Source organism: Panthera onca, chromosome Y (assembly GCF_046562875.1).
Source record: "Panthera onca isolate mPanOnc1 chromosome Y, mPanOnc1 haplotype 2, whole genome shotgun sequence".
NCBI classification, from domain to species: Eukaryota; Metazoa; Chordata; class Mammalia; order Carnivora; family Felidae; genus Panthera; species Panthera onca.
In genome coordinates, this window is record NC_138358.1 from 20,967,392 (window position 1) to 20,982,282 (window position 14,891).

Consider the following 14,891-nt stretch of genomic DNA (forward strand, 5'->3'; position numbering starts at 1 on the left):
CAGGCTCCACACTCAGCATGGATTAGATTAAGATTCTCTTAAGATTCTCTCTCTCTCTCTCTCTCTCTCTCTCTCTCTCTCCTCTGCCCCTCTCCCCAACTTGTACACTCTGACTCTAAAATTAAAAAAAAAATACACCAAAAACCATAAGATACCTAGGAATAAACCTAATCAAAGAGGTAAAAGATCTGTATGCTGAAAACAATGGAACGCTTATGAAAATAAATTGAAGAAGACAGAAAGAAATGGAAAAACATCCCATGCTCAAGGATTGGAAGAACAAATATTGTTAAAATGTCTATACTACTCAAAGCAAACTACACATTCAATTCAATCCCTATCAAACACCAGTATTTTTCACAGAGCGAGAACAAACAATTCTAAAAGTTGTATGGAACAAGAAAAGACCCCGAATTATAATGTTGGGAAAAAACAAACAAACAAAGCTGGAGGCATCATGATTCTGGACTTCAAACTGTATTACAAAGCTGGAATCATCAAGACAGTGTGGTACTGCACAAAAACAGACACATAGATCAATAGAATAGAATAGAGAACCGAGAAATGGAGCCACAAATATATGGTCAACTAATCTTCGATAAAGCAGAATATCCAGTGGAAAAAAGATAGTCTTCGCAATAAATGGTGTTGGGAAAACTGGACCGTAACGTGCAGAAGAATGAAACTAAACCACTTTTTTACACCATACACAAAAATAAATTCAAAATGGATGAAAGACCTAAATGTGAGACGGGAAACCATCAAAATCCTAGAGGAGAACACAGGCAGAAACCTCTTTGATCTCAGCTAAAGCAACTTCTTACTAGAGACATGTCTCCAGAGGCAAGGGAAACAAAAGTACAAATGAACTACTGAGGAGTGCCTGGGTGGCTTAGCGGGTTGAATGCCTGACTCTTGGTGTTGGCTCAGGTCGTGATCTCAGGGTCGTGGATTGAATCCCGCATCAGGATTCTCTCTCCACTTGAGATTCTCTCTCTCCCTCTCTCTCTGCTCCCCCCCATGCATACATGTATGTGTGTGTCCATGTTCTTAATTAATTAATTAATTAATAGGGGCACCTGGGTGGCTCAGTTGGTTAAGTATCTCACTTGGCTCAGATCATGATCTTACAGTTCGTGAGTCTGAGCCCCGTGTCAGGCTCTGTGCTGACAGCTTGGAGCCTGGAGCCTGCTTCAGATTCTGTGTCTCCCTCTCTCTCTCTGCCCCTCCCCTGCTTGCACTCTGTCTCTCTCTCTCAAAAATAAACATAAACAAACAAACAAACAACATTTTTTTTAATGAATTATTGGGACCTCATCAAGATAAAAACCTTCTGGGGCACCTGGGTGTCTCAGTCGGTTAAGCTTCTGACTTCAGCTCAGGTCATAATCTCACGGTTTGTGAGCTCGAGTTCCGCATCGACTCTCTGTTGACAGTGCGGAGCCTGCTCAGATCCTCTGTCTCCCTCACTCTCTGCCCCTACCCCACTCTTGTGCTCTCTCTCTCAAAAATAAACATCCATGAAAAAAAGATAAAAAGCTGTACAGCAAAGGAAACAATCAACAAAATTAAAAGGCAACTGATGAAATGGGAGAACATATTTGCAAATGACATAATCTGATAAAGGGCTAGTATCCAAAATATATAAAGGACTCAACACCCAAAAAATCAAATACATAATCCAGTTAAGAAAAGGGCAGAAGACATGAATAGACAGTTTTTCAAAGAAGACATCCGGAAGGCTAACAGACACATGAAAAGATGCTCAATATCACTCATCATCAAGGAAATACAAATCAAAATCACAATGAGATACCACCTCACATGTGTCAGAATGGCTAAAATTAATAACTCAGGAAACAACAGATGTGGAGAAAGGGGAACCCTTCTGCGCTGCTGGTGGGAATGCAAACTGCTGTAGCCACTCTGGAAAACAGTATGGAGGTTTTTAAAAAGTTAAAAATAGAACTACCCTACAACCCAGCAATTGTACTACTAGGCATTTAACCAAAGGATACAAAAATGCTGATTTGAAGGGGCATGTGCACCCAATGTTTATAGCAGCACTATCAACAATAGCCAAAGTATGGAAAGAGCCCAAATGTCCATTGATGGATGAATGGATGAAAGATGTGGTATATATATACAATGGAGTATTACTTGGCAATCAAAAAGAATGAAATCTTGCCGTTTGCAACTACATGGATGGAACTGGAGGGTATTACGCTAAGTGAAATTAGTCAGTGAAAGACAAAAATCCTATCACTTCACTCATATGATGACTTTAAGAGACAAAACAGATGAACATAGGGAAGGGAAACAAAAATAATGTAAGAACAGGGAGGGGGACAAAACAGAAGAGCCTCATAAATATGGAAAACAAACTGAGGGTTACTGGAGGGGTTGTGGGAGGGGGGATGGGCTAAATGGGTAAGGGGCACTAAGGACTCTACTCCTGAAATCATTGTTGCACTATATGCTAACTAATTTGGATGCAAATTTTAAAAAATAAAAAATAAAACAAGGTAAAAAATAAACAAAAAATAAACAAAAAACCAAATGAATGAATAAACAACAACAAAAAAGAGAAAACACTTGTAAATACGGAGAACAAACTGGGGATATGGACAAAATGAGTGAAAAGGGTTAAGAGGTACCAACTTGCAGTTATAAAATAAATAAGTCACCAGATGAAAAGTACAGCATAGGGAATATAGTCAATAATACTGTAATATACTTATTGTGGTGAGCATTTCATAATGTATATAATTGATCACTGTGTTGTGAGCATTTCATAATGTATATAAAAGATCACTGTGTTGTACACCTGAAACTAATTTAATATTACATGATCTATATATACTTCAATAAAAGAGATAATTGAGGGGCACCCAGGTGGCTCAGTCAGTTAAGCATCTGACTTCAGCTCAGGTCATGATCTCATAGTCTGTGATTTCAGGCCCCACATCAGGCTCTGTGTCTACAGCTCAGAGCCTGGAGCCTGCTTCAGATTCTGTGTCTCCCTCTCTCTCTGCCCCTCCCCCACTTGCACTCTGTCTCTCTCAAAAATACAAAAATAAAAAAAGATAACTGACTATTTAAACAAAAAAAATAATATGGTGTGCTAAAAGTAAAATGTATGAAAACAATAGCACAAAGGTCAGGAGGGGAACAATGGAAGTACACTATTTATTGTAAGGTTCTTATACTATTCATGAAATCATATAATATCATTTGAAGATAGACTGTGATAAGTTAAACATGAACACTACAAACCATTAAACAGCTACTAAAATAACAAAACCTGAGTTGTAACTATTTATCCCCCCACCAAAAAATAATAAAACGTACTAAATCAACCCAAGAGCAGGAAGAAGAAGAAAAAGAAAAAGAAAAGAAACAAAGAACAGATGGGATACATAGAAAAGAGTAGACAGTAGCTTTAAATGTAAGCATATAAATAATTACATTAAATATAAATGGTATAATCACCTAATTAAAAGATAGAGTTGTCATACTGGATAAAAAAGCAAAAGCCAACTATATGCTGTCTATAAGATTCATCTTCAATACAAAGATATAAGTAGGTTAAAAATATGGAAGAAATTATGCTTTGCTAACACTAATCAAACGAAACCTTGAGTGGCTATATTTACTATAGGACAAAGTCAATTTCAAAGCAAAGATATTACCAGGGATAAATGAGGTTATTCCATTGTGATAGAAATGTCAACTATTAGAAAAGACATAACTTAAGAATTTATGTATCTGATAATAGAACTTCCAAATATATTAAGGAGAATAGGAAAGAGAGACACATAAGCACTCAATTATAGTTGGAGATTTCAATATCCCTCTCTCAATAATTGACAGAAAAAATATATAGAAAATGAGTAATGATACATCAGACTTGAAAAATACTACCAACCTACTTGACCTAGTTGACATTTATAGAATACTCCACACCAAATCAGCAGACTACATATTTTCTTTCAAGTGGACACATAATATTTATCAAAATAGGCCATATTCTCATCTATTACCAGAATTCATTGGCTATAAAACAAGCCTCAATAAATTTAAAAGGATTTCAGTCATCCAACATATTGTTCTGTGACCACAATGGAATTAAATAACAAATTAACAGATCTGTAAAATCTCCAAATATTTAGAAACTAACCAACACACTCCTAAGTAACCCTATTGGTCAAATAAGTCAAAATGGATATTAGAAACTATTTTGTACCAACTGAAACTGAAAACACAACATGTCAACATGTGGGATGTTGCTCATATAGTATTCATCTTCCCCAGTGTCCACTTTTAAGAAACTAGAAAAAGAAAAGGAAATTCATCACTGAGTAAGGAGAGAAAATGGAATGATAAAGATCAAAGCAGAAATTTTTGAAAAGGAAAACAAAAATAGAGAAGTCAGTGTAATGAAAAGGCACTTTTTAGAGAAGATAAGTAAAACTGATAAACTTCTGGCCAGATTTATCAAGAAAAGACAAGAGAAGACCAAATTATCAATATCAAAAATGAGAGGAATGACATCACTACAATTCTACAGATACTAAAAGGATAATAAGGGATTATTATAAAATACTTTATGTCAATAACTTCAAGATGAAATAGATTCCCTGAAAGACATGAACTACTCAAAAAAATAAAGTATGTAATTTAAGTAGCACTATTACAAAAATAAAATCTGTAGTTTAACACTTTCTCACAAAGAAAGCTTCAAGCCCACATGGCTTCACTGGTGAATTCTAGCAAACATTTAAGGAAAAAATAATGCCAATTCTGCACAAACAGTACTAGAGAATTGAAGAGAGGGGAATACTTCCCAACTCAATTTTAAGGCCAACATTCACCTTATGAAAAATAGATAAAGACATTAGAAGAAAGGATAGATAGAAGATCTCATATACTGCTGGCTGGAATGCAAAATGGTACATCCACTTTAGAAAACAGGTAAGCAGTTTCTTAAAAAGTTAAATATACACTCAGCATATGATGTAGCAATCCTGCCATTAGGTATTTTACCACCTGCCCCCCTCCCCCAATGAAAACATATGCTCACACGAAGACCTGCATGTAAGTGTTTTAAGCAAATTTATTCATAAAGGCCAAAAAGCTAGAAACAACTCAAATGCCCATTAACTGATGAATGCATAAACAAACTGGTATATCCTCACAACTGCAATACTACTCGGCAATAAAAAGGAAATGAACTACTGACATGTGCAAAAACATGGATGAGTCTCTGGGGTGCCTGGGTGGCTCAGTCACATAAGTGACCGACTTTGGCTCAGGCCATGATCTCATGTTCCGCAGGTTCATGTCCTGTATTGGGCTCTGCGCTGACAGAGCCTGGAGCCTGCTTCGGGTTCTGTGTCTCTCTCTCTCTCTCTCTGCCCCTCTCCTGCTTATGCTCTCTGTTTCTCAAAAATAAATAAACGTTAAAAAAGTTAAAAAAAAAAACATGGATGAATCTCAAAAGGATTATGCTGAAAGGATCCAATCACAGAAGACTGCATACTGTATGATTTCATTTATTTATTTTTTTTAATGTTCATTTATTTTTGAGAGAGAGAGAGAGATGGAGTGCAAGTGGGGAAGGGGTAGAGAGACAGGGAGACACAGAATCTGAAGCAGGCTCCAGGCTCTGAGCTGTCAGGACAGAGTCCGCTGCAGGGCTTGAACTCACAGACCGCGAGATCATGACCTGAGCTGAAGTCGGACGCTTAACTGCCTGAGCCACCCAGGTGCCCCTGGTATGATTTCATTTATAAGACACTGTGGAAAAGGCAAAACTATAGGGACAAAAATTAGGTTGGTGGTTGCCAGGGCTGGTGGTGAGAAAAGGGGATTGGCTGCAAAGGCACATAGGGGCCTTTTGGGGTGACAGAAATGTTCTACGTCTCAAATGTGGTGGTGGTTACATAACTACACGTTTGTCAAAACTCATCAAACTGTATGCTTAAAAAGAGTAAATTTTATACCTCAATAAATCTGACTTAAGAAAACAATAAAACAAATCTAAGTAAACAACTAAGTGAAAATACACATAAGAAAAATCAACTTACAGTGTTTCCAATTCAAGGGTCATCATGAGGAGGCTCTCAACTGTTGTAAGTGACACCTGTGTTGATCCCATGTCTCTGAAGGAGAAAGCCCAAACATGCGTGATTTGAACCCAAGGATAAAAATTCTGTACCTAAAAAGATACTTAACAACATGTGATTACTTCAATTCTGGCTTCTTTGTCAAGTCAGCTCAAGAGTTTTCTTGCTATGGACAATAATTTCAGAAAGCTCCCAATGAAGACATTTTATGTGCATCATCAAATTAATCACCTTGGTGCTCAACAGTACAATCCTTTTTACTCTTATCCTCATTTTCATTCTCAGTTGCATCCACCTCTCTTGATTAGTCTTTTTTTCTTTTAATATACACCTTACTCCACTTTCCACTTTGAGATAAATGGTATTTCTACCTACATCTACAAGTCCCATGTCTGTTATGTGTTCTTCAATACTACTCCTTCCTCTGCAGGCTATCTTGCCCATATACGTTTTTTCTTTGCTAATAATGCTTATTTCAATAACCCAGTTAAAATTTAAATTACGACTTTTTAACCAAAACGCAAAATACTTAATCTTTTGATGACAACAAAAAAGATCAGAAATCATCTCATGAGCCATGAGATTGTTGCAATACTTACAAATATTTTAATGCTGGCAACTTAAAAAGATAGGAATCTTCAACAGTTGACAGAGGGTTACGACTGATAATTCTGAAAAATGCAATGGAATTAAAATTATCTGCATTTCCAGTAATGACTACCATGAAAGTTTATGTTCATTTTGGGTGTATGGAACTGGAAGGTGAAAACTAATCATTTTCTGCCTTTGCCTATAAATCACCCTTAGATTCTGTAAAGCACTCTTCCTTTGGGAACTACCCAGCTCTCTGGACGATAAAGTGGAGAACAGAAAGAGGAAAAAAAATTTTTTTTTTTTTTACGTGGACAGCAAAGCAAAGATATGCCAAAGAACTTTTTGGGCTGAAAATCCTAGAAGTGACTATGCTGGTAGGAAGCCCAGGCTCTGTAGGAAAGACTGTTTCTAGTGTCCTCTATAATTCTAGGTGCTTTTCCTTTATCTCTAGAAATGTAAAAAATTCCACAGTTTAAAACACCCGGTTAAAGACAAAAATAGGACCAATTTCTCAGTTTGGGGGCCAAAGACAAAGGGATTAATCTAAGAGGAAATGGTGAAAGCTATACCCCCACCATGTGTATTCTCCTATGACAGCCTTTGTTAGGTGGCATATGATCCCGTTTCCTTATCCATCTCCTGGACTGCCAGCTCCTTGAGGGCAGGGACCATGCTCTATTGTCATTTTTGTCCCTGTGCCTGACAGAGTGCTTGTTATTTACTAGTTACTTAGTGAAGGCTTGTTGAATAAATAACATTTTGTCACTGTTTGACACAAGTTTTTATTCCAAAATGCCGAGTAGATTTTCTTCTCAGTTCTTTACAGCAAAAATAAAGTGAAGGAAACAGGAAGAAAGAAAAGAAAATCTGCCTTTAAGTTGACTCTGCTCAAGAATCATCACTGTACTTTTGCAAAATTATAAGGATAATCATCACAACCAATACTATTGAGCTATAGGGCATCTGTGATCAGCATTTCACATTTAAACCTCACAATAACCTTATGTGATAGATACATCATTACCCCATTTTACAAGTGAGGAAACTGAAGTACAGAGAGGTTGTATAATTTGTCCCAGTTTGTCAAGCCAGTCAAGAAGCAGAGCTGGAATCTGAACTCAGTTCTGACTCCAAAGCCTGTATTTAACTTGTATGAAAAAAAAAGGGGGTTTAAAATAGCCGTTACCTTAAACTTAACTTTGAGAGCATTAAATATAGAAACACTTTGCTGAACTTCATCTCTCCATCTGGGAGAGCTTCTCTAAGAATTACATTTTCTATTTTTATTCCTTTCCTCTAATCATCTCCCATGATTAAGTATTTAATTAGCCTGTGATCATTGAGACTTTAGAGATTTCATTTTTTATTTTTGTATTCTATTTTTTGAGAGAGAGAGTACAAGAGTATGAGTGAAGGAGAGGCAGAGGAAGAGAGAGAGAGAGAATCCCAAGCAGGCTCCATGCCCAGTGCAGAGCCTGACATGGGGCTTGATCCCATGACCGCAAGATCATGACCTGAGCCGAAATCAAGAGTCAGGCAGTTAACTGAGCCACCCAGGTGCCCTGAGACTTTAGACATTTTAAAGCCCTGTTACAGGTGAATCAGTGAAAATGAGAAAGGAAGGACGTCTGAAAATTCATCCTTCCGTAAAAGCAACAACAACAACAAAAACTAGCAAAAATGGTCAAAATCAACTTTCTCAGAACTTTGGAAATTTTAACCAATGGGCTTGCAGCAACCCGGAGAGCATTTATTAAAGAAAAAATTACTAATTTCTATGAGAACAGTGAGCTCTGTTGTTTTAACTTGTCCTCAACCTCTGCTCTCCATCCTGATGGTAGCCTTAAAAATTGCCCACATCCCAGGGGAACAGAATGGAGCTGAAGTTCCTTAAAGCCTCATTCCCAAGGAACAAACTGTCATTGTTTTACCTGTCTAGTGGGGTCCCTAAAAAACTTCACTTGAAAGCCTTGCCCTTGACCTCACTGAGAACTGCACAGTGCTAAAATAGCCTCTTCCCAAGGGGCATTTTTTGAAAACAATTATAGATAAATGTTTTAATCTGGCAGCTATGTGAGGCAATTGATAACAAGACAAAAAATAGCCTAAACAAAAAGCCTAAAAGGAAAAAGCTGAGAAATGAGATGTCCATAGGGACTTTGAAATGCTCCAACATCTTCCTGGGTAACTAGAAGACCACAAGACATATTCCTGGGAATGTAGAAAAAAAACCTTAGCACTAATAAATGAGTTCAGCAAGGTTACAGGACACAAGATCAATATGTAAAAATTAGCTTTATTTCTATACATCAGCAATGACTATTCCAAAAATGAAATTAGGAAAACAATTCCATGTATAACAGTACTCAAAAGAACAAAATACTTAGGAAAACATTTAACCAAAGAAGTGCAAGAATCACACTAAAAACCACAAAACGTTGTTGAAAGAAATTAAAGAAGATTGAAATAAATGTAAAGATATGCCATGTTCACGGATCAGAAGACAATAGTGTTAAAATGGCACTATACCCCAAATTGAACTGTGGTTTCAGTATAATCCCTATCCAAACCCCAACTGACTTCTTTCCAAAAATTGGCAAGCTAATTCTAAAATCTGTATGTCAATTCAAGGGACCGAGAATAGCCAAAATGATCTTTTTAAAAAAAAAAAAAAGTTTATCTATTCATTTTGAGAGACAGCGAGCATACACACCCGTGCAGAAGAGCAAACATGAGCGAGTGTGAGTGGGGAAAAGTGTGAGCAGGGGAGGGGCAGAGGGAGAAGGAGAGGGAGCATCCCAAGCAGGCTCCATGCTGTCAGTGCAGATTGCAACACAGGGTTCCATCTCACAAACCATGAGGTCATGACCTGAGCTGAAATCAAGAGCCGGCCACTTAACCAACTGAGCTACCCGGGTGCTCCAAAACGATTTTGACACAGAACAACAAAATGGGAAGACTCACATGCCCTGGTTTCAAAACCTACTTCAAAACTACAGTAAGCACGGTGTGGTACTGGCAAAAGAACAGACATGTAAGTTGATGGAACAGAACTGACAGTCCAGGAACAAATCCTCACATTTATGGCCCACTGATTTTCAACAAGGGTGCCAACACCATTCAACGTGGGAAGACTAGTCTTTTCAAATGATGCTGGGACAACCGTATATCCCCATACCAAATAATGTAGTTGGATTCCTACACTTCACACCATATATAAATATTAACTCAAAATGAGTCAAAGACCTAAATGGAAGAGCTCAAGCTATAAAACTCTCAGGAGAGAAATCTTTATGACCTTGGATTTAGGCGCCAGTTTCTTAGACATGACACAAAAAGCACAACAAACCAAAGGAAAAATAGATAAACTGGACTTTATTTAAAAATAAAAAAACAACCCAAAACTATCATATGTCTGATACAAGTCTAGTATCCAGAACATCCAGAATATATAAAGAACTCTTAAAACTCAGTGAAAAGACAAATAATCAAATGTTTAAATGGGTAAAGGATTTGAAGAGACATTTCGCCAAAGAAAATACATGAATGGCCAATAAGCACATGAAAAGATGCTCAATGTCTTAGGTCATTAGGGAAATATAAATCAAAGCTACAATGAGATAGTACTCTACACTCACTAAGATGGCTATGATCGAACAGAGAGACAATGATAAGTGGTAGCAAGATTTGGGGAAACCAGAATCTTCATACATTGGTGGGAATGTAAAATGGTGTAGTCACTGTGGAAAACAGTTCGGCAGTTCCTCAAAAGGGTTAAATATAGAGTTACTACATGACCCAGCAATTCCACTCTTAGGTATGTACCCAAGAGAATTAAAAACATATGACCACACAAAAACTTGTACATGAATACTCATAGCAGCATTATTCACAATAGCCAAAAAGTCAAAATAATCCAAATGTCCAATAACTCACGAATGGATGAACAAAATGTGACTGGAGCACCTGGGTGGCTCAGTCGGTTAAGCATCTGACTTTGGCTCAGGTCGTCATCTCACAGTTCATGAGTTCGAGCTCTACATCAGGCTCTGTGGTTTTGGATCCTCTGTCCCCCTCTCTCTCTGCCCCTTCCCTGCTTGTGTGTGCTCTCTTTCAAAAATAAATAAACATTAAAAAAAGGAATGAAGTACTGAAACATGCTACAACCGGATAAATCTTGAAGCCAACAAGCCATGTGAAAGAAACTAGACACACATTTCTATGAAATGTCCAGAATAGGCAAATCCATAGGGGCAGAAGGTAAATTAGTTGTTGCCAGGGGCCTGGGAAGAGGGGAGAATGGGGAGTAAAGGCTGATGGGTATGGTATTTCTTTCGAGGGGGGCGATGACAATGTTCTGGATTAGCAGTGATTATTGTCTATCAAAGTATACCATTGGACTATATACTTTATAATGTTGCATATTCTATTATGCGGACTATATCTCAATTTGAAAAAAAAAAAAAAAAAGAACCATGTTGTGATAAATAGAGAACCAGTTGCCAGAAGATCAAACACGTTAGTAGGTGGAGAAAAGGGGAGCGAAGACTCAAACTCTTCCACGCGGAGGTCAGAGGGAGTTAGCGGTGCGGCTGGGAGCCATGCATTTTTGTTCTTGCCTTGGAAACTCCCCTATTCTTCCTATTCCAGCCCTTTCTTCTACGTTTTTTCAGGCCCATTAACATGTCGGGTTTGTGTAACACTAGTTAATATCCAGTCAGACAATGTTATGAAGAGAAAGAACGTGAGTGTCACATGTCTGGTTAAACACAGTTCCTCAACCTTGAGGCTCCGAATGTCCTTTGGCTTTGAAAACATAAAAATGGCATTAATACCTACAAGCTTACTGGCGGGCTCTGTGCAAGTAACCTCTTCCACGTGTGTGTCTTCCCCTGCCCACTTCTCCCCCCCCCCCACCCCGCCCCCCTGGCTCCCTATTAAGAAAGACTATGAAGAATTATGCAGCCAAAACAATTTAGTAGTTTGTTATCCTTCCCCCCAACTATCTCAGTGCTCTACCCCCACTGTCCCCCCCTCTTTCCTGGTAGCTCACCCATGGCCTTATACCCATCGGCTCGGTGCTTCCTCTTACCCAGGCAGCCCTCCTGCTGAGATGAATGCCCTGTGTTTATCTGTAGTGAAAACAAAATACAGGCCACTCCAAGTTATCCTATCTCCTCCTGTCTTTAGTGCCGCCTTCTCTTCATGGAGCTATTGTGCCCGAGCCAAGGGGAGAATGAGAACTGACCCGACAGGTTACATCTGCTGGACCGACAGCAATTGTCTTTCCACAGACTGCGATACGCACGAACGGTGGATGCTGCACTAGACATCATCTCCATTTCCGTTCAATTCCCTCATTTTACAGATAAAACGTGTGCTGACTCAGTCTATTGGCTTTTGGATATTCGTGGGCTTATCTTTATGGGAGTAAAACATAACAACAGTTATCCTCAAAGACTGTCTCATAATCAAAGTTGAAGAAATACTGTTCTAGATATTTTTTTGTTTTTTAAAAACTCTATCTTATTTGAAGAGGAAAACTCAAGTATTTTTGCAAAAGCTTTCCGTTGCAGAGCAACGGGACAGACTAAAGGTAGCTCACAAAATAAGGGAACATTTCTTACGTGTTATTTTTTTTTTCTCCAAATTCTTCTACAGAGGTCCAGACAGATGGGCTACGTTTCCTTTCTATTAACTGAGGAGACAGAGAAGACTTGAGGACTGAAGCTTGTCACCACTGTCCTGAATGTACTGAAATCCTAACAGCTTTGGCTGAAAAAATGTCCAAAGCAGGCAGTGAAAATACATTTCAAATAGGACAGACTCCAAACTCTCTATGCTGGAATCCCAAGGCATGGAGGGAAAACTGGCTCCTTGGAGGAAAGCAGTTGAAGAAATAAGTAGAGTGATCTAGACCCTATTCCAGTATGTTTGAAGTACTTGGGGATAGAATAACCCCTTTCCTTTATTCATCTACATAGGTCCATGAGCCATGAGAACATGACTCCCCATGCGAAGCTCCTCAATACAAGACATCTAACGGCATCACGTAGATCCTCTCTCAGGGGTTGGGCGGGGGGAGGGGCGAAGCCTAAAGAATCTGAAATGGTGAGCCCATGTTTTAATTCAAGTTCTGAGAACAGCCTTGAAGAGGAGTTTCTGGCAGTGAGGAACAGCCCAAGAAGCAAGGGCCCCGGAATCAGGCAGACCTAGGTCTGAATTCTGGCTGTCACTTCCTGGTGAAGGGACTTAAGTAACGAACGTCTCCGAGTCTTTTTAGCAGCATTTACCTCATAAGGCAACTTGAAGATTAAAGGAAAGAGCATGTGCAAAGCACCTAGCATAAGGCTGGGCACAGAGTGGGTGCCTAGCAGTGACGATGTGATATTTGCACCAGGCGGTGAGCAGGAAGCCTGGGGATGCCCATAGGTGGCATGGCCAGGAGCTCCCGAAGCATAGGGAAAAGGAGCTCCCTGCTCGAAAGGTCCTATTCCAGTGAGAAGCTGACTCCAAGGGACGACGCCCAAAAGGCCGGTTGTCATTCAGGTCCTACCTAGTGCCAGGGAATGCGGAATTGTATTACTCGCGAAGCTTCTTAAGTGGTTCTGTCACTTATTGACAGTGTGAACCTAGGCAAGTCACCCGATGTCTCTGAGTTTCAACTTCCTCATCCCCGAAATGAGGATGATACTACCTGTATCACAAGAGTTGCTGGAAAAACGAAAATGAAGTGGCGTGTGAGGGGCCACGTCCGGAGCATTTCCCACGTGCCAGGCTCTATTCTAAGAGTTTAAGACACACTGTCTTACTTGCAGCACAAGCGAAAGGTCTTAGCGTAGTGCCGGAGCGCAGTAAATACCTAACAGAGGTAGGTATTAAAGAAATGATATGGGGCAGAGGAGCAACTACCATGCTTCCCAGAGAAAGAAGATGCCTTGGCATATACGTGGGAAGAATCAGAGGCAGCTGGGAGAAGAAAAGTAACAGTTGGGTATGACTATCGCAAAGCTTCTGAACTACCACACACGGAAAATAATAAAAGTTACCCTAAATCACCCCAAAAGGACAGCCCTGAGTTGTCATCTTCATCCTTAACGTTGATGCCTTTCTGAATCTGAGAAGAAGCTGCCAGGATTTCCAGTACATACCAAAAAGCGATGACAATATCCTGAAGTGTGTCAACTTGTGTGGGCACGCAGCCGTCTAAAAGGAAGCAGATGCCAGTTGACTGGGGGAGCGTTAGGGCGTCAATGTGACTGCGGCTCGACTTTGCCTTCAGAGGGTGGCCACACCTACCTCAACGATATTCTCAACAATAATTCAAAAGGGGTAAGGCTTAGATTTTCCTTATTCTCCCTTAGAGCTTATGTTCTTGGCACAATACTGATGCGCCACAGACGAGCCAGCATGTGAATGTGCTCTATCCCGATAAGGTACAGCCTTTCTACATCGTAGAGTCCTTCGGCTTCTAAACTCATGGAGCTCGTACTGTTAGAAGCAATGAAGTGAATTTTTTAAAATAAGCCATCGGTCTGCACCTGTGTAGGTGAATGAAGGAGAAGCACTTTAAAGTCAGGAAAAAAAAAAGTATACTTAACATTTAGGATTATCAACCACTGTTGGTTTTCCATAATATATTTCATTCCTGATTTCATCTGAAAGAAATAGGATTATTACTACCATTCAAAAAGTGGTACCTTATTAATAAACTCTTGGCATGGCTTTGAGGTGGATTTCAGATTCAAAATAGACTTTACCACACCGCTAACGTGTTCACTCAGTGTTTATCAATAACTTAAGAGGCTTCATTCAAAAAACTTACTGAGATAGAATTACCTGAAACCCAGGGGTGTATCGAGGCCTTGTAGGGTCTGAACCTCATCTACTTTGGGAAATCCTGCCTCATCAAAACATGCAAAATTATGCGTACAGGAACTGCGAGGGTCCCTCCCAAGACTTTGGAAGGGGCCTATGTAAGTGAGAAGACCTGAAGTTTAAGCTTCAGTCAGTTCAAGATAAATCCACCTCAGCTGGGGCCCAAAAGGTTTACAAACTTATTTAATGCTGGAGAAAATATTGTTTCAACTTATAAACACCCCAGTAATTAAGTCACATAGGTAATAACGTGACTGAATTCACGGGATGGCATCTCCCTTGCGCATGCTC

The 14,891-nt window shown here is 39.3% G+C and overlaps 1 protein-coding gene across 4 annotated transcripts in view; it reads right to left on the reverse strand.

The window, feature by feature from the left end:
* LOC145714942 (leucine-rich repeat-containing protein 37A2-like) overlaps positions 1-14,891 on the reverse strand; it is a 45,168-nt gene that overhangs the window by 13,909 nt on the left and 16,368 nt on the right. For all 4 annotated transcript variants that reach the window (XM_081794489.1, XM_081794488.1, XM_081794487.1 and 1 more), the window contains 2 exons: positions 6,728-6,799; positions 6,090-6,164 (listed from right to left, as the gene is read on the reverse strand). In XM_081794489.1, the coding sequence (XP_081650615.1) occupies positions 6,090-6,164; positions 6,728-6,799 (147 nt within the window). The remainder of the gene's footprint in view (positions 1-6,089; positions 6,165-6,727; positions 6,800-14,891) is intronic.